The sequence below is a fragment of the Gymnoscopelus microlampas genome (genome assembly GCF_963454915.1).
Source record: "Gymnoscopelus microlampas genome assembly, chromosome: 9".
Classification (NCBI taxonomy): Eukaryota; Metazoa; Chordata; class Actinopteri; order Myctophiformes; family Myctophidae; genus Gymnoscopelus; species Gymnoscopelus microlampas.
The window spans coordinates 22,260,892-22,283,561 of record NC_139946.1 but is presented as its reverse complement, the minus strand read 5'-3'; the positions used below and the strand labels follow the sequence as shown (position 1 = coordinate 22,283,561).

Sequence of the window (22,670 nt, the reverse complement as noted above, 5' to 3'; positions counted from 1 at the left end):
TTTAAATAAATTCAATACTCTGACAGAGAAGACAATATTTCTACACACTTTAATTTTCCCTTATACAATCAAGATATTCAAAAACATCAGTTACTCCACTCTTAAGTATATATATATAAATATATATATAGTCTTAACTTAAACATTTTAGACTTAAGGGGTTGGCTTAATTGGCAAACCCAAGTCCATCTTATTGACCACTACTACAATGTTGCAACTGGGTTTACATTTTGTTTCCTGTGTGTCCCATTCTGTGTTTCTTTTTGTTGAGGGGGCTGACGGGCGATACCATTCTTCGCGTAGGGTGACCCACTCTATCCCAGCGCCTCATTCTTGCACACAGCAGGCGCAATTTAAACACAGCTGTCGTGTGGAATAATACTACGTATAGTGTAATAACGGTACATGTATTGTGGTGTTTCAAAAGGCACTATCAGCTTCGAAAAGCAAGCAGTTTATGCGAACGCACCCCTCGGGCGTAAGCTGTTGCTATGTTCCCACTTTCATGGGTGTGGTGATTAGGCTGCTTTGGTGGTGAAAAAAGAATTACTCAAATCTTCTTCTTCCCCCCGTGGTGTCGCGCGTCCTAGAAGCCTCTGTCTCTTTAATTAACCCCAGTTTTTAATCGTCCTAGAACTAATACAGATAATCCTTCCGTTTCTCTCACAGCTGGAGCCATGATTGTCATTTGAAAAACGGATTATTTGGCAGCGACGAGATTCGGAGCGACGGGCAGCCCGGATAATAAAAGAGCCAGATTGTTTCAGGTAAGAAGAGCCTGGTGTTTATTGCCTAATTTACCACGGTGTCGCTTGCCGACAAGAACCCGAGGGTCTTAAGACCCCTGGCTGCTTGTCGGCAAGCGACACCGTGGTGCGATGGATTTATAAATGGAAGCTTATCTCTCTGGTCTGTCTTGACATTTTCTTTTGCCTTTTATTTCCTGCTTGGCTCACGTCGGCATGAATACCAAAAAAGCTCGCCCCAAAACACAGTCACTCCGGGGCAAATCCGGCGACCTCGGAACGGTCGCCACCAGGTATTCCTGAACATAACGTAACCTCTGTAAAACTATGCCGGCCCCGGCTAACCTTATTACTAAACGTAACCTCAGTGTAAAACTATGCCTAAACTTAGCCTTATTCCTAACCTTAACCTCAGTAAAACTATGGCTAACAACACCCTAAACTTATTTCTAACCGTATGTAAAACTAATACAAGAACCGCTAGGGGCGAGCGGTCCGCGAAAAAAGGTGAGCGTGTTTTGGGGCGAGTTTTCCGATTACCGTCGGGAATTTGTTATGTATATTTGTAAATATCTGCTGCCAAACCTGTAGGACAGCATAAGTACCCGTACTTATAAATGACCGTTGGGAGGGTCTATGGATTCTATATTCTCTCGCTATGCTATAGTATACTGTGTTTATACACGTTTTCTCTTTCATTTGCTGAAATGTCACTGTTGTCAAAGTGCGGCCTTGTTGCAGCACGGCTGTCAAATGACTCTCAGACAGGCGGAAATATACTCTAACGTTACAATAATCATAATAAGATCACTGCGTGCGACCGGTTCCATTTATTGTTGCTAGGTCTGTTCGTTTATGGAGCAAGAAGATGATCTGGGGTGTTTTAAAAATGTCCCATGTTATCAATAATACATGATTTCTGCCTTCATTCGAGCGGCAACTGTCTGGTACCTCGTTCATGTAGTCTCAGATCAGGAGGCGATGTATGCTTAATTTATAATACGAGTTATTTATATTTCTCCAGACATCAAAAATGTAGTGGTATTGTAATTAGGCGCAGTTTAAACACTACAGTCTAATGACTTTTATGTTTTTGTTTTTTTTACCAATAAGATCCGTTAAAGAAGATTAAAGATTGGGCTACCTGGGTTCTGACTGTGATGGTCTGGTCTCTGAGGTATTATGGCAGACTTTTATCAAAACGTGCTATTACAGTTCGTTTTACAAATTTAGATGTTAAACATGTTTTACTTGCAGTTCTGGTAGACTGTCTGTCTGGAAGGGATATGGCCTGTTGTTAGCCTACATCTGCCAGGATCTTCATTCTCCACATGTTTGGAATAGTGAGTGGACAAGTTTACACCTGGTGGTGCTGCCCTGCCAAGCTACTTTCACTTTCATGCACTTTACCCTAGTTGCTGGACCCCCACCCCTATGCCTTCCCATTCTAGGTGGTGACAGTGACACTAACATTCATGATGACTTAAAAATTAGGGTGACATGGGAAAAATGTATACAGATAACCATAGGGCACTTTTTCTTATCAGTATGTGATAGGAAAAGATGGCATTTTGAAATAGTCTAACCAAAATCTCATTCCCAGGGGATAGGCTAGTCACTAGACTAGATACACTAGCCGCTTGTAGTCTCATATTACAATATCAATATACATTTTCAAACTATTGGGGAGTATGATACAAAACGGAAGCTGTATTTTTCAACTATTTCAGTGATTGCATCTCATGTGGTCAGACCTACCATCTCATGTCATGTGTGTCCAGTTATGGAGGGTCTCAAGTTATGACTGGGTTTTGCCAGAGAACATCTCAGGTAAGCCTCTGCTTGGCAGAGCTGTAACGGAAGTCCATGGTTTGTCTAAGGAGAGTTGTAGTTAGTTAATCCATACAGTATGTCTGACACACTTTTTGTTTTTGTCTTGAGGGTGGTCCTTAATACACTTTTAATAGTTGTGCCCCAAAAGTTATATATAATCATTTGGCTGCTGTGCTGGGAGACTAGAGGACTTGGTACTTAATAGCCAGATTCAAACCAAAGGCAGCATGATTATGTGGGAAACAAGCTAACTGGTTGAACCAAGGCACCCCTGAAGGGGACAATTATTTATCCAAAGAGGGGCTCGCTTATTCTGTATCTAGCACCATGCCTAATGTCTTCTGTTTAGGTCATTCATAAATGTTTACATTTTTCATCAATGACATTTTACTGTAACAGAGGTGTAAAGGTGGCTGTAGACCTCAAAGTCAACTGTAATACTGCCATGCTGAGAGTATGCTGGGTAGGGCAGAATGTTTATAAATAACAGTAATGCCTATATAATAATTATGTGGGTAATGGCAAATCATAAAACGGCTAGAGCAGCCAGATAAGAAAATGACATTGAATTACTCTACTGCAGCTTTTAACCCATTAATACCGGCTATTCAAAAATGGAAGATCTACAAGCTCGCAGTGCGTCACTTTGTACCACGCTGCGAGCTTGTACATCTGCTATTTTTGGAAATAAAAAAAATAATCTTTGAAGTGTTTGAAAAATGTTAATCATTTTTAATTAATAAAAAGTTTGACAATTACTGATTTTAGAAGGCATTTGTAGAATCGGCCTCAGGTCTTAATGGGTTAAAACCAGGAAAAGACAACACTTGGGCTTATGTAATATCACAATATTATGATACCCAAAATCCCAGACGATGGCCTCATATCATGATATTGATATGATATCGATATATTGCGCAGCCCTAATTCTGGGTTGTGAGTAATGCCCCGACACCAAGAACTTGAATATTTTGGATTCAGTTCATTTACATTGAATGTGTGGAATTTACAGATCCTTCTCAAAAACATTGCATATCGTGGAAAAGTTATTCCGTAATATCATTTAAAAATCATTTATTGCGCATAAAGTGAAATATTTAAAACCTTTTTGTTTTTAGCCTGTGGCACTGTTGAGGTGTTACGGAAGCCCAGGTTTGCTTTGATAGCAGCCGTAAGCTCATTTGTATGGTTGAGTCTAGTGTCTCACACCTTCCTCTTGACAAATGACAATACAACAGATTCTCTGTGGGGTTCAGGTCAGGCCAGTTGGCTGGTCAGTTAAGCACTTAGCACAGTTATACATTACCATGGTCTGTACACCAATTACTAGTAGTTTTGGCACTGTGGGCAGGTGCCAAGTCCTGCTGGAAAAGGAAATCAGCATCTATATAAAGCTTTTCAACATACAGAAGCACAAGGTGCTCTAAAATATCCTGATGGATAACTTTATGCGCAATTAATCAAGAATATATGAAAGATTCACTTTTTGAATTATATTATGAAAAAAAATGTACTTATATTATTTTTTTTTGGGGAAGGATCTGTAAATTAAGCTTCGGAGCTTCTGTTGCTGAACTCAGACTAACACTGTGACAGGGTCATCAGGGGCAGCGTGTCCTGTGACTAATCTGTACTACTCTTCAGTATGACCAAGGTCCATTATTATAGCAACCTGAGAGTCTGAGACTACAGTAGGATACTTTGTTATTCAGTTGTTGTATTGCACGACACTCTTGACCTTCCTGGGGAGAGGTCAAGGCTCTGTGTGTGTGTGTGTGTGTGTGTGTGTGTGTGTGTGTGTGTGTGTGTGTGTGTGTGTGTGTGTGTGTGTGTGTGTGTTGCATAAACATGAACCTAAAGTGTGTATCATGCCGTCATTTCATATTTGTTTTATTCTCATAACTGTACAATTCATCGAAACAATTTATTTCCATTATTGCTATGCTAATTTTCAGCAACACAGCATATTCATAGTTTTACACACACACACACACACACACACACACACACACACACACACACACACACACACACACACACTCTCTGAGGAACACACTGGGGAACTATCTGTTGTAACACCTGTCTTCTACTGTTTACCAGCGAACAGCCCCAGTTCAGGCTTGAAGAAGTTGGTTGGGTAGTAGGTGGTAGGTAGTAGTGGGTCATGGCAGTAGAGCTGCGACTGAGCCTTCCATGGCTAGGCTTAGCCCCACAGAGACCTGCCTGTGGCGGTGCCAAGCAGCGCTAGCTACTGTAGCTGGCTGCCACACTCTAAACAATAGGCATCTCCAATACACACAGCCCCTCCTTTGTCATCCCTGTCACTGTGCCATGCTCTGTGGCTGCATGGGCCTGGCTGGCATGACTGGTGGTTGGTTGATAGGCCGACTGACTGACTGACTGCAGCCTGGAGAAATGATACACATGCACACTATCTGCTCTTAGATTAACGTAATTGCCAGCAAGTCACACTAAAAAACATAACAACACACACACACACACACACACACACACACACACACACACACACACACACACACACACACACACACACACACACACACACACACACACACACACACACACACACACACACACACACACACTTAAATCATCGAAAGTACATATCTATGTATGCACCACTTTTATGATTCTGTAGATTCTCGTCATTCTGAGGTGATAATGATTTTTTTTATGTAACGTTATCCTAAACTTAATTTATACTCCATCACGAAACTGTTGCTTGACAAATAGAACAAATCTACAAGGTGTACAAATCTACCCTGTGTTTGTTATAATATGCTGAGATGATCGGGTAAGCAGACTAAGCACAAAGTTAATTAATTGACCTGAAGCGATATGCATGTACAGTACAAACGGACAGAGCCCCAGAGCTGTTGAGAGAGTCCCATACACTTCCACCGAAAACTGAGAATTTTCAGATAATATTCAGACATTTATTGGCAAAGCCAGCAGAGTTTCATAACTCTCTCTTTCAATGGGTATGGATGGAGCCACCTCCTCTCCGCTCCAATCCATTGTGCTTTTCTCACAAGTGTGTACCTGGGTATGAACTATCCGTAGCGCAAAATATAACTTGATATACATATTGATTGAATGTCATCCTGCGTTCATGTTGGCCATTTATACTAATAACAGTGCTGTAAATATGTGCGGATATTTACTGCATTATGATGAGTGCTACATTTGCGGGAATCATTGAAAATATGCACAATTTCATAATCGTGACAACCCTAACTGTACCTTCTGTTATCACCCACTTTTATTTTAATTTGATAAAGATGCCTCCCTTCTCCTCCTCCATCCCAACATTACTACCATTCTTCTATCACGTTCTTCCATCTTATGGCTTTTGCCCACTTTCTGTCCCATTGCATACTGTACATGCTGTCATATTGACTATGCGCCACAAACATTACGCGAATAGGAAAATCAGGTACTTAATACTTGCTAAGCGGCACAAACGTGATGTGACACTTCGCCAATCCGTTAAGCTAACGGTTTGGGTTGGCCAATCGGGAAGGCTGATGCATACAATCTCCCAAACACTCTGAGATTGTCTGTGTTCTCCTCAGACTCGCAGGTTGACGGATACATATATTTGTGATTTTTCAGTTTTTTGAAGAATTGTGTTCGGCAAGTTTGAGAGTGAGACTGAAACTGTTCAGTCGGACGCTTTCCGAGTCACACCGGCCACGGAGTCACACACACACACAGATTTGTTTTATTACAGTATAGATTATTATCTATTTTGTAACGAATCTAACGATTTAAGACTGCTTCGTCTTATGCCTTCATGAACAAAACTAACATTATTTTGCGCTACCAGGACGGACGCTTCTAACCCAGGCATTTACATACTGGAGAGGAGAGTAGGGGGCTCCGTCCAGGCCCATCTACGACCGACACCATCACAGTACATAATACATTAACCCTTTTGGGCATGTTTTATGTTAATATTCTCCGTTTCCAACAGAAGTCTACAGGAGTGTCATACTAACTGTCTCTCTCAATAACTGAGAATCTGTATATTTGCTGTACAGAATAATATTCTATAACTTTGCGCTCATCTGATCATCTCAAGCACCGTCCGGGTAGATGTGAACATTGAAGCAGACCAACGCTGATCAGGATTATAATTTGCCAAAGACAAAAAAAAGCCCTGCAACTTGGGACAGCATCCCAAAAAGAACAGACGAGCCATCAAGCCATCATCACAATGCAACTTGTTACCTTGTAGATTTGCTCCCCTTGTCAAGCAATCAACACTGTTGCACAATGGAGTATAAATTAAGCTTAATGTTTCATCCAATGTAATTAGAATGGGAAATGTAACATCTGTACAGTCCGATTAATAATAATATACCCTTGGCTTCTCAAATCAAAGAATCTCCCTCAACTGAGGGTTCTCCGACTGGCTATTCAAATTGTAAATTTTCAGGGGGCAGTCCTAGTCCAAACCCATTCCCATGAATTTAGATTTCCCTGATGTATCAGTAGGCAGAAGTCAGATCAATACATTGCAACAGATAGCAGAGCAGATAGTTAGAAAACTGAGGAGACGGCATTGGGGAGCCACTTGAGGCAGACATTGAGGGGATTTGGTCTCTTGCCCGCTTACTCTCTGAAGTACATGTAGGACTTCATTGCATTTGCCACAATGTTGTTTGTTTTTTTGCATCATATCTCTCACTCAAGCCTTTTCACCCCTCATCTGTATTGTGTTCTCAGCCATATTTCATGACGCTTTCCTTGAATGTTATTGATACATCTGACATGCTGTTGAAGGTCAAACCGGGTTATTTGCTAGCGCACGAGGCACTCCTTGTGTGACGTAGAAGGGTTGGAGGCACGTAATGGTCCCGCAACAGTCCAGAGCGTTACCACATCACAGGCAAGCCTATGCCCAGGGAGCCTCTCTTCAGGTTTTTTGCGTCAGCTGGTTGGAGGGGGAGTGACGTCACTCCTAGGCAGCTGAAAGAGTTGCAACACTCTGTCCCTGATGCCTTATTACCATCTGGTAATAAGGCATCAGGGACAGGGTCAGCGCATCACATCGACACGTTGTGAGCTTGTAGATCTGCTATTTTCTGTGTTACACTGGCACACAACGACGAATAATTCAGGCTTAAGAAATTATCCCTCTCCCTCTCTCTCTCTGAATTCTCTTCCTTATTCTCTCTCATAACATGGGAACATTAGATAAAACAGTGCACTAATTGCTCAGAATTAAAGTAGAAGTGCTTGGCACTTGTTTGACAGCTCAAACCTCACATTCACTCCACTGTTGTGCATTGTGTTGGTGTTGGCTATAGCCTTACCTACGTAATGTAGCCTAAATATCTTGGCCTGAGCTTCTGTTAGTGTTTACAGTGTTTTAGCATGAGTTGTCTTTCGTATCAGGACCCATCCAAGGAAAATAATGGATGTAAAGCTCATGGTAAAATGTCCATAGAGCAGACAATCCTCCATCTCCACATCAGCCTGATGTCCTGTGGAGAAGATGGTCTAATTGTTGAATTATAGAAAATAGAACTGAACATTTTATCTTGGAAGGTTAAGACTGTGGACTGCAGGCTGTAAAACTGAGGGGAAAATGAGGGGGGTGATGGTCCAAACATTTCTGAGGAGTGTGTAAGTGCACTGTGACCCATTTCTAGGTTCCCAAAGGTGGAAGAAGCAGTCACGCACACGCACACACACATGATGTTCTTCTAACACACTTCATGCATGCGCTCACACACAAGCACACGTCTTCTCTCATTCTCTCTGGCTCTCTCACATATTCTCTCCCTTACTCATATACACATACGCCCTGCAATGATGAATGTAGTCTAATATACCACATCATCCAGCAGCGCCTTGTAGTACATGTTCTGTAATCCAGTGGTTGTCAGGGCTGGGCAATATATCAATATTACATCGATATTGTGATATGAGACTAGGATCTTTTCTGAGGTTTTGGAGATTATAATACTGTGATGTGGCATAAGTCTTGTCTGTTCCTAGTTTTAAAGGCTGCATTACAATAAAGCGATGTAATATTCTGAACTTAACTGACTGCTCTAGCTGTTCTATTGTTGCCTCTTACCCATGTAGCAAATAGGTAGTACTGATCATTTATCAAACATCTCATTCATTGTGTAGATATCTTGTGAAAGCAGTCAAAACACCAATAGTCATCCCGACAATAATATCAATGTTGAGGTATTTGGTATCAAAATATCATGACATTTCATATGAACCCTAGTGTCCTTTTTCTGGGGGCGAACATTTGGCAAAAAAGATGTACAGTATAAGCTCCCAACCGTCAACCACAAGCGTCGTAATGCGACACGTGAGCTTGTAGATCTACATTTGGCGAAAAGATTTGTGTAGAAGGGGGGAAAAGTAGGGGGCCTAGTATAGACCCCTGTGGGACTCGGGTCAATAAAGTATAATATACTGTAGGTATGGTTTAAGGGGTTAAGTAAGTCAGGGCCTAGAATATTATAAGTTCATTATTAAGATGAGTTTTCTTGTCTGTAAACTTTCATCAACTCCCTACCCTCTACTGACTCCCGACCCACAGGTTGAGAAGTTAAAGCACAGGTCTCCGCCAGGTCAGGTAGGTTATTGTGGCCTCCTGGTGGCGCTATAATAGGACAATTTGAAAAGGGTGCCATTTCTTTTTAAGCCTTTTCAATCGGACACTGCATTCATGATGTGAGGCATTTTGTTCCAAAAAATTGTTTTGCTAAATTAGACCTGCTGGTGGCGCTTTTTGAAAAGGCCAATTTGATGGAAATTGCACGCTGCGTTCATAATTTGTGGCATTTTGTTCAAAACAAAACCAATCAATCTAGAGATACTGTGTACTGATTTGCGTAAGGTTTAGACAAAATATGTAGGTGTGATATCCAAATCGGCCTCCTGGTGGCGCTATAACAGGCCAATCTGAAAAATTCGGGGTAGAGGTTCGGCTTTGGCATCCAGGTAGTGTGTGCAAGCCAATGGTGCCGGAGATTAGCTGTTCACGGACGGACATACAGGGTGCAAAACATACTCGCCCTTCGGCCTGCTGGAGAATAATGTTACTTAGGCTTCAAAGAACCAGGGGCCCAATTACAGTTGAGAATCCCTGTTTTGGTGAAGTGTACTGTGCTACTTGCAGTACATCTACTCTCCTCCCAACATTCTGCAGGACCTTCCAGTGCGGGCTGAGCAAGCAGCAGCACAAAGACAATAACACAAAAGGCCGATTGAGTCAGGAAAGGTCAGCATACGGCTCGGATGGCCTTTTGAACCAGTCTGGGGGTGTTTGAAGAGCCAGGCCACCCTCTGCGGTGCCTTGGCTCAGGGCAGATGAACCCTTGCTTTCTACAGGCCTGAATCCTTGTCCCCACCCCCCCTTTGGTTCTAGCCAAAACAGCCCACAGGATGCCTCTGTTTGTTTGATGGAAGCCTTCCCTCATGAAGAGCCTCATCCCTCTGTCTAAAAGTATTTTTCTCTCTCTGTGTTTCTGTGTGTGTTCATGTGCAGGTGTGTCCTGCAGGTGTCAGCTGGTACGAGTGTGTGCGTGTGTGAGTGAGTGTGAGTGAGTGAGTGTGTGTGTGTGTGTGTGCGTGCGTGTGTGTGTGTGTGTGTGCTTTTCCCAGCCCAGCAGCAGTGTTTGAAGCAACCCAAACGCATCACAGAGGGACAATGAGCGAGCTGGAACAGTTACGACAGGAAGCTGAGCAACTACGCAATCAAATCCGGGTACGGGAGCCTTGTGTTTGTGCATGCATGCGTTTGTTTGCATGTGTCTCTGTTTTTATCTTTGTTTCAGTGACATTCCACAGTACCCTGTGATTCCCATTGTGTTTGACCAAACCGTAACACCATAACTGTCTTCATTTAGTGCGCTGAATAAGTATAGCTGAATTCTGAGTTAATTTAAATGACAGAGTACTGAAGTCCTGACGTCACTCCCACTACCCCTGGGTCATGGCGTTATTTTTTTTATATTGGAAATCCCATAGGCAAATCTTAACAGACCAACCAAAATAACAGCAACATCTCTTTCTGTAATTAGTGAGGTGTTTCACTAAGGAACACAGTTCTTATGATTCCCTATACAAATTCCAATACAAAAAATAACGTTGTGACCCAGGGGGATAGCGCCCTCTAGTGCCAGTGATGTCGGACTTTGGTGCTCCATTGGTCAGTCAGTGGTAGCAAGTCTTCCATTTTTAATGTCATGGAAAACTAAGACCCAGTCTTATGAAAATTGACATGTCTTTAATGCTTGAAGTTTCATCAGTAGTTTCATCAGTCTTGGCATGCATAATGTAGTTTCATTATGACTTAAGGGATTTCCTACTTTTATCCACTATTGAGATTAACAAAGATTCAGAGGTTTTATTTGTCACTCAGTAGTGGTAGTTGGCAACAATATATAATAACACAGGAATGGCCATTGCTGCTCAATGTTGTGATTTAAAAATGAAAATGTCCTAGCATTTGTGAGACATTCTGCATTGATGGCACTGAAACACTATAAAAGATATTTCCACAAAACCTGTAAAATAACATGAGACCGTGATGCGTGTTGTTAACTGGTAATTATTGTGTTACAGGATGCGAGGAAAGCATGTAGTGACTCCACCCTGTCACAGGTAAGAGAAAACTCAGATGGGAGTTGTGTTAAATTCATTGAAGAACGTGACAAATCATATTAGTCAGCGTGTGTGTGTGAGAAAATGATGGTGTGTTGGCTGTGAGTGTTCCTGCTGACGTTGCTTCCTGTGTTTTGGCAGATCACAGCTGGTCTGGACTCGGTGGGCCGGATACAGATGAGGACGCGCCGCACTCTCAGGGGCCACCTGGCCAAGATCTATGCAATGCACTGGGGCAGCGACTCGAGGTACAATAGATTGGTCATACTGTGACTGAAAACTGTCACAGCCGTTTCTATCTGTTACGCAGTAACTCCAGCTACTGTATGATCATGGATTACATTATGAGTGTTTATTGAGTGAAATTACCAATTGACACAAACTAACAAACGACTACTTTCACTAACGTCTCTGCAATGAAGGTATGATGGGCCACAAAAGGTTACCTCAGCATTTAGTATTGCAGTATGAATTGTGTATTGTATTAGGGGGTGGGGTGGGGGTATTGCCTTCCAGATCTATGCAATGTCCTAGGGGTGTCTCCGAAGTATGACAGTAGGCTGCTAATTGTGACGGGTATTTTTAACAAGCAGCCACAACATTGCTATCAAGATGAATGCAGTGCACTGGGTCGTGGTGGTACTACTACTACTTATATATGTTACTCTATTAATGTCTATTCAGTACATTGTGGATAGCCACTACAAAGCAGTGTACCCTCACAGCTCTATTGGCACAGTGTGTCAAGGTCTGTGAGCTAGTCAACTAGTCATAATAATGTGAGTGTTTTGAATCAATTCCGTCTTTGTGTGTAATTATGTGTGTGTACCACTGTTTTTCTCTCCCACCATCTGTCTTCTTATCTGTCTGTCTCCCCACGCAATGCACTGGGGCAGTGACGGCAGTCCCAGGTGTGGGGCTACGTACTATTACTATGCTAGTACTACTTGTTATTGCATTTCTACTAATATGACTAATACCACAATGACAGCTATCACTAGTACTACTGATCAAGGATCAGTAGGCAGCCAGCAAAACACAAAAAGCCAGAGACAACATGCCCAAACAAATGCCTGTGGGAGGCTGCAGTTTTCCATAGCCAACTTACACACTGCTTCTTTAACTGTAGATTTGACTGCCACTTTTGAGTCATATGAGCACTGATGATCGTCAGTCAAGATCTTGTGTATTTTCCCCCCATGGGAAAATACTATGATAGTATGCATGCAGTATAAACCGCTAGTGGATGGGAAGATCCTTGATTATAATGATTAATATGTGTCCGTTCACCTGTCTGATAAAATGTCATAGGCTCTTAGAAACTGTAAACTAGTAGTATGTACATCACAAGTTTAAGCTAATAGAGGAACTGTTGGACTGTGATGAGCTCCATGATTCATTTTAGGATTAATACCTCAATTTAATTAGCTATAAACCATGCATTCCTGAATATTCTCAGCTGTTCCCATAAGTGTGCGTGTGCACACTCTGTATGTCCCTGATTGTTTGTGTATTCTTCATGCATGAGTATGTTTGTGTGTTGGTGTGTGTACGAGGTTGCCCAGTGCCCTCTGTGTGACCCAGTAGGAGGCCAAACACACCCTGTGTTGATTTTGTACACAGCCGTTGACATTTGAGCGTGGCAGCGCTCCCCTTGATTGTAGCCTTGCAGATGGGTACCACATCGCCAAACCACTTCCTGTTCCTGTAGAGATTAGATGCACCCAGCAGAGAGAGAGGGAGAGAGATAAAGTGGGAGAAAATATAGATGATTATTTTCTCCCCCCCACCCCCCAATGACCTTTTACACTCCTCTCTACTTACCCCCTCCATTCCTCACTTTCTCTCCCTTCTCATTTATTTGCGATGCATTTATTTGTCTTGCTAACTATCTTCCTCCCAGTACGAGTCATTCAGATCATATCCCTGCATGTCATCTCTCTCTCTCCGTCTTCTCCCCCCTTTGCTGGTTTGTCTCACTTATTTTTCTCCTGCCCCGCCTTGGTCTCACCCCGTCTTCCATGTTGATCCCTCCTCCACATAGCCGGGGTGATGAATATTACATGGAATGGCATATTCAAAGTGGTAGCTTCCCTGGATGCTTGTGGCTACATGGCACAAGGACGGCTCCACCAAGAGAAGGGAGATGGAAAGAGAGAGAGAAGAGAGTTGAAAATGAACGAGTGGTTAGAGGGATCATGCTAAACATGAAATGCCGGGCTGCCAGGTGTGGCTTGTAATTGCAGCGTTCGCATAACTTTAACGTTCCTTGTTCGATTCCTGGCTTTAGACATGTTCTTTACTTTCCTGTCTAAATAAAAGAATGAAGTAATAAAAAAAAATATGATTATGCTTTGTGACGGAGTTTCTTGTAATTAATCCCTTAGAAATCTGTCCACTAGCTGGTTGCCATTGCTTTGAATGAGCTTGGTGCATGTTGCTAGACTAGGCCAAATGAAGAAACACGTAAGCCAGTTTTATTTTTTAAAGTTCCTTCTCCTTGTCTCCAGGTTACTTGTCAGTGCCTCCCAAGATGGCAAACTGATCATTTGGGACAGCTACACAACGAATAAGGTGAGAGTCCGTGATAATCAACCGAATATTTTTTACATTTTCATAAGCACAGTTAAAAATAGGATCTAAGACTGGTGCACACATGCAGCAGTTAAGGGATCACATACATAATACTATATTGATCCCTGTGGGGAAATTGAACCTCTGCATTTGACCCGTCTAAACTTGGGAACAGTGGGAAGCCACTGTTCAGGGACCAGCCCCAGCTCTAAGGCCAGTGCCAGTTGGTCAGAGGCACTGGCAGGAGTATGTCCCTAAACATGGACTTTTGGTGTAAGAGGAATCCCACGTGAACACAGGGAACTCATAAAAACACAAAGTCAGATTTTAACCCAGGGACCCTCTTGCTGTGAGATCGCAATGATCCATCACTCAGGGCTGGAGACCTCTGTTGTTGCATGCCCTTCTCCCTCTCTGCCCTCAATTTCCTGTCTCACTGCTGTTCTGTCTAAATAAAGTAAGAACACACTGATAATTTGACTTGGTTTCCCCTCCCCAGATGCACGCCATCCCCCTGCGTTCCTCTTGGGTGATGACGTGTGCTTACGCCCCCTCTGGGAACTATGTGGCCTGCGGAGGCTTGGACAACATCTGCTCCATCTACAGCCTCAAGACACGCGAGGGCAACGTGCGTGTCACCCGAGAGCTGCCCGGGCACACAGGTATAGACACCTACAATTTAGGCATTTAGCAGACATTCTTATCCAGAGTGACTTACAATGGCAAAATCATTGTAAATGGCATCAACTCTCGTCAACATACGGTAGGGTTAATAGTGGTATAAGTAGATGTACTGCTTCAAATAAACTAGGATACAAGATAAGCATCAAATCTAGCATTCATCTAAACAACATGCTTCTAAATAACATTCTTAACATTGGTGGTCAAGCAAAACAAATGACAAAAACACCAACAAGTAACTAACTAATCTGCATAGTAAAACTAGCATCTACTGTATCATAAAAGGTAAGTTCTACGTACAGCCTCATGAGCTATAGATATGAACACACAGCTAGGCAGAAGACCTGTCTTCTTACCTATAAGTACAGCCTTGTGAGCTATAGTCAACACACAAGTGTCCAGGACACCTGCCTAGAATAAGTGTCCAAAGTGAGCTCCATTCATGCCTTTACACATCACTTTGTCAGTGTATGAAATGTGCTTTACAGAAAAGGCATGCATACAATAAAAAATCACACCCAGTGTGAAGTGGGTGGTGTGGTCACAGTGGTCATCACAGTGATGGAAGTGATTCACTTAAAAAAAAACATAAAAATTGTTTTTTCCAAGTCCATACTGCTATTCATAGGGCTGCACATGTGTCATGTGTTTCGCTAGCCAATCACAGTCCTGAATTTGCAAAGTCAGCCAATCACATTACAGCTAGTGGTGATGACACTAGCTGTAATGTGATTGGCTGACTTTGCAAAGGTATAGATTTGCATTGACTGTGGAAGGGTTAGCGTAGACTGCGTTGTAGACTATTGGCCAATCACGGTGCAGGATTGGTCAGTGTCCAAACCTCACTTACACCGCCCCAAAAAGAAATACTACACTTTAGCTCACATGAAATAATCCAAAATGTATCTATTCAGAGTATAATAAAATGTAAGCAATTGCACCATCTAGGAGTAACCAGCTTGTATTTACCTCATCTCAGCCAATGTAAGTCACAGCTTTCACACACGTTATCAGTGGTGTACACATTATTAGCGGTGCATGCATATGTCCGGGTGTGGGCACTTGTGTTAGCCGACAAGGATCCAAGCTGTTAATTCTTAATTTATCCAGTGGTTGCTGAGCACGCATGCTATTTTTTGCTTCACAAACATTCACACCTGGGACCGGCTCTGTGTGACCTCGATCCTCCAGTGGAAGTGCCACTGAGCAGCTCCGCTGGAGGCTTCAGATGAAGCGTTAATTGGTTTGCACAAGGGCACCTTGCCTGTAGCTCACGAGGGATGGGAAAGTATCATGCTAAAGCCAAAATAGCCGATCTGCAAGCTTGTCGTGATGCGGCGCGCTGAGAGCATGTCGATCGACTATTTTCGCTGCTTGACACCATGTGCAACTAAGTATAAATCAGGCTTTACTCTTTTTTTTCCCCTTTTTTTTTCTTCTCTAATTTAGAGTTGCCAATTATTTGTACATCCTTCACTCTGTTGATGCAGAACCCTGGTTTTATTTTCAGGTTATTTGTCCTGCTGTCGTTTCTTGGATGACAACCAGATTGTGACTAGCTCTGGAGACACCACCTGGTGCGTATAGTACAAGTCCTGCTCACACCACCACAGATTTAAGAGAAAATTCACAAATACAAATTTAGATTAGTAAACTGAAATTTGTATAGGCTACACACACACACACACACACACACACACACACACACACACACACACACACACACACACACACACACACACACACCTCCAGCCTCTCTTTCTCACATACAGTACATAGAAATGCTGTAAGGACGAGAAAATGCACACGTTTGCATTTTATTTCACTGCACTCATCTTTACAGCCTTTCAGCTACCCATCTTTACAGCCTTTCAGCTATTACCCCATGGGTAATAGCTTAAAGCTGCAATCCATACATTTCTTTGAATAAAACATTATTTTGACCAATCTGTATGGTATGATAGAATGTGTGAATGGAATTTAATTAACGCAATTGCAGTGGTTGTTGTTGGCCTCCCTGCTCTGCTATTGAGAAATGTATATCCTTTGGTGGTAATATACCCTAACATGGTAGGACCACTTCTGGTTGACAAGATTGGAGGAAGCTCAAAACGCATTTTATCCTCTGCCCAAACAAGTTTCCTGTCTTAGCTCGGAAGTATACATTTGGGCACTCGTGAGCGGGACCCGGGTTCGAGTCCCAGGCAGGGCATGAAAGTTGACGATTGCAGCTTTAACATGCAGTGTGGAAGATGCTTTGATCCTGAGTGCTAAAACCGGGAAAGCATCCGTGTCATTTTAGATCTAGCAGATCTACTGTGAGCTTGTACATCTGCTAGTTTTGAACATTTTTCAGAAATCCAGAAAGTCTTCTCTTCTGGGGGGTCCCTGGCACAAAACATTTTCACATTGGGGAGGGGGTCCATGGCCAAATATCATTTTGGGGGTCCTTGGCACGAAAAAAGTTTGAGAACTACAGATTTTTAGAAGACATTTGTAGAGTCGGCTTCAGGTTTTGAATGAGTTAAAGTACCGCGAGAGTGATCCTCACCTCATCCTCCTCTCTCTAAGTGCGCTGTGGGACATCGAGACAGGCCAGATGGCCACCACCTTCACGGGCCACACAGGGGACGTCATGAGCCTGTCCCTCAGTCCCGACTTTAAGACCTTCGTGTCGGGGGCCTGCGACGCCTCCTCCAAGCTATGGGACGTGCGCGACGGAATGTGCAGGCAGTCTTTCACCGGCCATGTATCTGACATCAACGCCGTCGCTGTGAGTACCACTGACCCTGTGATTGGGAGATGGATGAATGAATGACTGAACTGGATGATAATGGTTCCTTTGGCTTTATCATAGTGTGCAGCCAAATGTACAGACATGAGTGGAAATGTTATTCCTTTGTCGTCTTCCACCAAAATATGGCATGTTACATTAGTGCCCAGTTGGGGATCATACATTACTGTATGTATGCCAGATAGACCGTTCGCTAAGCCCCACCCCACAATAGCGTTTGCCCAATGCTAGCTTAGCAACCGTTGCTAACCGCCATTGACTAGGTCTAGGACATGTTCCCATTCATACCATAAGTCAATGTCAATAATCTACATGATAATCAGCAACATTATATAAAAAGAATAGGAATACCATAACACTATGGTGAAACGCTGCTGCTGTGCGATCTGTAACAGTGATTTCAGGTGCCCAGTGCGATTGGAGGGTGCCTTTGTTTTTACCCCTTTCCCCAAGCTCAAACTGCAAATATACAAATATACAGAACATTGCAACTGTAACTAGTATAACTAAGTGTTTGTTTATTTGTTTGTCCATTTATTAATTGCTACTATTTGTAGTCTTACTTGCCCTGCGCTACACAAACACTCCTTGTGATAATGTAGTCAATGTAGTTGATTGATATTCTAGATGAGGTAGATCCATGTTTCCTCCTAGTGATACACATTTGTCTGTATCTGGAGCTTAGTAAACGGTCTATTGTCTTAACTGGTCTTAAGTCATAGTTTACAAAGGAAAGGGCACATAAACTGACAAATTCTGACATGCAGTTTGACCTGAACCTCCCATTCCACTTTAAAGATGCAACAGCTGCTTTCTTTATACATGCTTTTCTCTGTGGGGGACCTGGAGGTCCTAGTGGTTCTAATTAGTGTGCATACCGCATGATCCTAGCGTCCTGGCAGTGAGTGCAGTGTGAAACATGTCCCCTCTCGTTGACCTCTTTGTACTGTCTAATTAAACAAGAATGACCTAAGTCATAATAAAGCCGCATGGGGCAGGCTTATTTGGCCCCAATGTTTTCATAAACCTGATTACTTGTTTTTTGGATTGCTTGTTTCTCTCGCCAAACCTGGCAACATTAGCCTTAGCGTCGCAGATTAATGCTCGAATGTTTTTTATATAAGTGGTGGCAACATTTTGTGACACCACACGGGTCTTCCCAACAATAGCTGAGATTGAAGTCAGTGTGAACATGGGCAAATAATAACTTAATAGCCAAACTAGGTCTAATGAAGCACGCTAGCATTTAGGCTAACCCTCCTGGCTGAAGCTGTCTCCCTTTCTCTGCTGTATAACTCCGTGCGTTGCCTTGTTGTGATGTGTGTTCGTCCATGCTGGCCCCTAATATGGTCTGCTTTCGGGTGGTTCAACCTAACTAACAACAATGAGGATCGTTCTGATTGGATCCCTTCCCAACTAGTCCCTCAAAAAGAGTAATTCTGATTGGATATCTTCTCCATTCGTCCCACCATAACATTTTCGTCTCGTCTAATTCGTTGACTAACGCGTCCATTACATTTTCGTCTCCCCATTGGCTTAAAAGGGGGGCTTAAAAGGGGGGAAGTGTGATGGACAGCCAGGACAGCCAATGACAATTAGGTGTCGACACTTTTCACTCAGGTGTCGACACTTTTCACTCGGGTGTCGGACTAAGACTAGTGCTGTTTACAGAGCCGCTCGCTAGCGCATGCGGCTAAAAAATAAAAATAATGATTAACCTTATATCCCCCTGGACCCACCACCACCGTGAAGTTCTTCCCCAATGGGAACGCCTTCTGCACCGGCTCCGACGACGCCACCTGCCGGCTCTTCGATTTGCGTGCGGACCAGGAGCTGATGATGTACAGCCATGACAACATCATCTGCGGCATCACCTCAGTGGCCTTCTCCAAGAGCGGACGCCTGCTGTTGGCCGGCTATGATGACTTCAACTGCAACGTGTGGGACACCCTCAAGGCTGAGAGAGCAGGTAAGCCCAGAAACATATCTAGATAGTAGATACAGTAGCTATTAGGGCTGTAAATGTAATATTGCATTTTCAAACCTATATTTGAATGTTGAAAATAAACAAACGAAAAATGGAAACGTGACTGATGCCCGTCATAAAAAGGTTACCTTTATGCGTCGCTCCAACTCATTTGGGATGGTCTGTGCCACACGTCGACACGCCAAGTCAACGGGTTTTTAATGTCCAATCGACACCTCCAGTGTGGCTGCAGCCGTTGTAAACAACTCTTACCCCTCTCCCAACACTACTGAAGTGCCCTTGGGCAAGGCACTGAACCCCCAGCTGCTCAAGTGGTGTGTGTGTGTGTGTGTGTGTGTGTGTGTGTGTGTGTGTGTGTGTGTGTGTGTGTGTGTGTGTGTGTGTGTGTGTGTGTGTGTGTGTGTGAAGCAGGGCATTGCTGAAAAAGAGCATTCATGCTCAGCAACCTTCCCTGGGTAAATAAAAAGGTTTTATACATTATATTACCCAAACTTACCTTAAATGAGGCTATAATAAAGTATGAATCATTAATTTGATCTTGCTAGAGAGCCCGTTTCTCAGCAGCAACCATGTCTGCCATCTATACAGCATATAATATTTCATATTAAAAATAAATAGTCTAGGTTCTAGCCTGTGTGTTCTTTAATAATGAATATTTGATTATGTAATTTTTGCCCTAAGCTATAGTTATCATACTCTTGATGTTAATATTATCGGCAACATTGACAGTATCATGTTACCTGAATGTTATAAAGTTGTTACAAACAAGGACATTTTTCAGTGCCTGGGATCAAAATTGTCCTGTGATTTTTAAGTGACTTCTCAACCTCTCTCTGGTGTTTACCCATCTGTGTGTGCGTTTGTGTGTTCAGGTGTGCTTGCAGGCCATGACAACAGGGTGAGCTGCTTAGGGGTGACAGATGACGGCATGGCTGTAGCCACCGGATCCTGGGACAGTTTCCTTCGGATCTGGAACTAACCAGACACCCTGCCCCCCCACTGTTTCATTTGATCTCAACACCCCACCCCGTCGTTTCCTCTCCCACCTTCCCAATGATCCTGCCAACCGACCGACCTGCTCGCGACACCCAATACACCCCAACGCAACCCAGCGCCACCTCCCATCTACTTTACTCCATCTTATCCACCTGCTGGCCTGGACTAGAGGGGTTGAACACTGTGTCTACCGAAATCCAACTCTGCCCTCCCCCTCCTGTCCACCCCAAGAACCTTCCAGCCCACCTGTGAGAAAGTACCAACTCTTTCTACCTTTCCAAGTGACGTTTTTTTACCCGCCTATTACACAGCAACAATAACAACAACAACAGAGGAGCTTTTGAGAAGAGTTATCCACTCAGAAGGTAAAAGGGGAGTTCTAGAAATAAGGGGGGTGGGGCAAAGCTTAAAAAAAAAGTTAAGCGTTTCTGTGTCCTCCTGCTGTTTCTCCGCCAGGGCGGTGATAACGAGCGCATGTTACCGAGGTTACCGCTAAAACTAGAGGACAGTCTGTGTGTAATATGTAATTGTATATAAATACAGTATATATGTATAGCATTATGTGTGTATATATGCATCATATATGCATATATAATGTGTATGTATATATTTTTGTAGTTTTATTTCTCACCCTTGAGGTTTTTCTTTTTTTTTGGGGGGGGGGGGGGGTTGTGTATCTCGGTTTAAATGTACATACTATTCACATTGCTACACACGATAACACCAAACCTTGGCGAAATAGCCATTATAGATAAAAAAAATCTTTAGTGTTTGTTTTTATCTGCTTTGTGTACCAGATGGGCAGGGTTTGCTGCGTCTGGACAATTTTAACAAGTGTAAATGTCAGTCACGTGTAAGTGCAGTATATATGAAACTGACGTAAAAAAAAGAAAGAAAAAAAAGAAGAATTTCCCATGGTTGTCTACTAAACTAAATGGCACTCCCTGTATTGTCCTAATCGGTAAATTCCATCTGGTCGCCAAGTATACTAAAACAAAAGTATTGTGGGAAGGCTATTGGACCCAGGTTTGGATAACACATTTGCTGATTTTTAAACTCACTTTTCTCATACGTCAGTGTGTTGATATGCTTGTGTGTGTGGTGTGTGTGACAGTTACAGCACATGCACATACTGTAACCAAATCTATTGTGTACATGTGGACCATAGCTGTGATTGGTGACTTACTTTTATTTTTACCTGTTTAACCTGTTGGCATTCCTCACCACAATCTGGGGTTTTAATTTTCAAAGGACTCTGTCACTCACTATGTTGTTTTGAGTAGAGAAAACGTCTTTTAGCCTGAATGCAGTTTTAGCTCTAAAGGAGAAGCTGGTGACTTCTAGTCTAAGACTGAAAACATCTATTGCATATTTTAATTGGAGGCCCGGTATTTTTCTTTGGCGCAGACTCGTTGGTTTGTGGTTTCAAATCATTGGATGCTGTATATGCCGAGACCACATCCGCTCCTTGCAAATCAACAACTGTGCGATACAGAATAGATTACTCAATATCACTCAAAAAAACAAAGAGTCTTGCTTCTTCATAATGTCCCCATGTCAGTATGTCTGGGCTGTCCAAACTACATATTTGTTGTTCCATTTCCTTACAGCTGAGATAAGCATCTCAAAAGTTGCCCTTAAAAAGTGACTGATGGAATAGGGGCTCAGCAAGAAAGCAACATAATCTCCTCAGCAGGAGCTGTTATGTAATGTTTTAAGCCTGTAACAATAATGAGGCCTGTATGGACCTTCGGGGAGTGGTCCAATCCGTATGGACCTATGGGGTCTGTTGTATTAAAGAAGTGAAGGCTTCATGTCAGGCTGATTGATTAAAACAAGAGTTCCTTCTAATGATGACTGAGACGTGGGAGGAGAGCGATGGCTGTCACTGCTGCTCAACACGTTATCGTTTTGTTTTTTACATGACAACATTCTTTTCTTGCCAACAAGGGTGTTAACAGAGTGACCACATGGAACTGAAGTCATGTTAGCCACTCAAATCGCCCCCTTGCCGCCAGCTACAAGCCTGTAAAAATCTAGCTTTTTAAAAAAAAAGCGTTTAACACTTTCAATTATTTTCTTTTCCCCCTCACTGAAAAACATGCTATGAAGAGTTAATTATTGCTAGCGAAGAAAGTACACATGGTAGAAAGAAATATGCACCTAATAGAGAGCTACGAATGCACTCACAAACTGTAGTACAAATGTAAAGCATTGAGCACATATGACTTATGTACCCAATACCATACAGGGAGGTACTGTACCTCTGAGGATTATAATTATCATCAACCATCGTCCATGACTATTGAGCTTTTGTTTATTTATTTAAGTTTTTTTTTTTTTTTTTTTACCACAAGTTGGACCTACCATTGGCTACTGCAGGTGCCTATCTCCAATA

General features: G+C 42.7%; 1 protein-coding gene across 3 annotated transcripts; it reads left to right on the top strand.

The window, feature by feature from the left end:
• Positions 1-519: 519 nt before the first annotated feature.
• LOC311051284 (guanine nucleotide-binding protein subunit beta-4) lies at positions 520-21,781 on the top strand. 3 transcript variants are annotated; one of them, XM_084065816.1, is made up of 12 exons: positions 520-767; positions 2,004-2,089; positions 10,123-10,341; positions 11,202-11,240; positions 11,382-11,488; positions 12,137-12,151; positions 13,751-13,814; positions 14,314-14,476; positions 16,006-16,072; positions 17,067-17,268; positions 19,042-19,258; positions 20,149-21,781. In XM_084065816.1, exons 3-12 carry the CDS (start codon positions 10,285-10,287, stop codon positions 20,253-20,255), a joined length of 1,038 nt encoding a protein of 345 aa, XP_083921942.1. In that variant the 5' UTR covers positions 520-767; positions 2,004-2,089; positions 10,123-10,284; the 3' UTR covers positions 20,256-21,781. The 3 variants fall into 3 exon arrangements, with proteins under 3 accessions (XP_083921942.1, XP_083921941.1, XP_083921943.1); XM_084065815.1 differs by lacking the exon at positions 2,004-2,089; XM_084065817.1 differs by lacking the exons at positions 2,004-2,089; positions 12,137-12,151.
• Positions 21,782-22,670: the final 889 nt, after the last annotated feature.

Excerpts from the sequence above, each read along its gene's own strand:
- LOC311051284 (XM_084065815.1), top strand. The coding sequence starts at position 10,285 with ATGAGCGAGCTGGAACAGTTACGACAGGAAGCTGAGCAACTACGCAAT. Across the intron at positions 11,241-11,381 it reads GTGACTCCACCCTGTCACAG|ATCACAGCTGGTCTGGACTC; the intron begins GTAAGAGAAAAC and ends GTGTTTTGGCAG. Across the intron at positions 19,259-20,148 it reads CCTCAAGGCTGAGAGAGCAG|GTGTGCTTGCAGGCCATGAC; the intron begins GTAAGCCCAGAA and ends TTGTGTGTTCAG.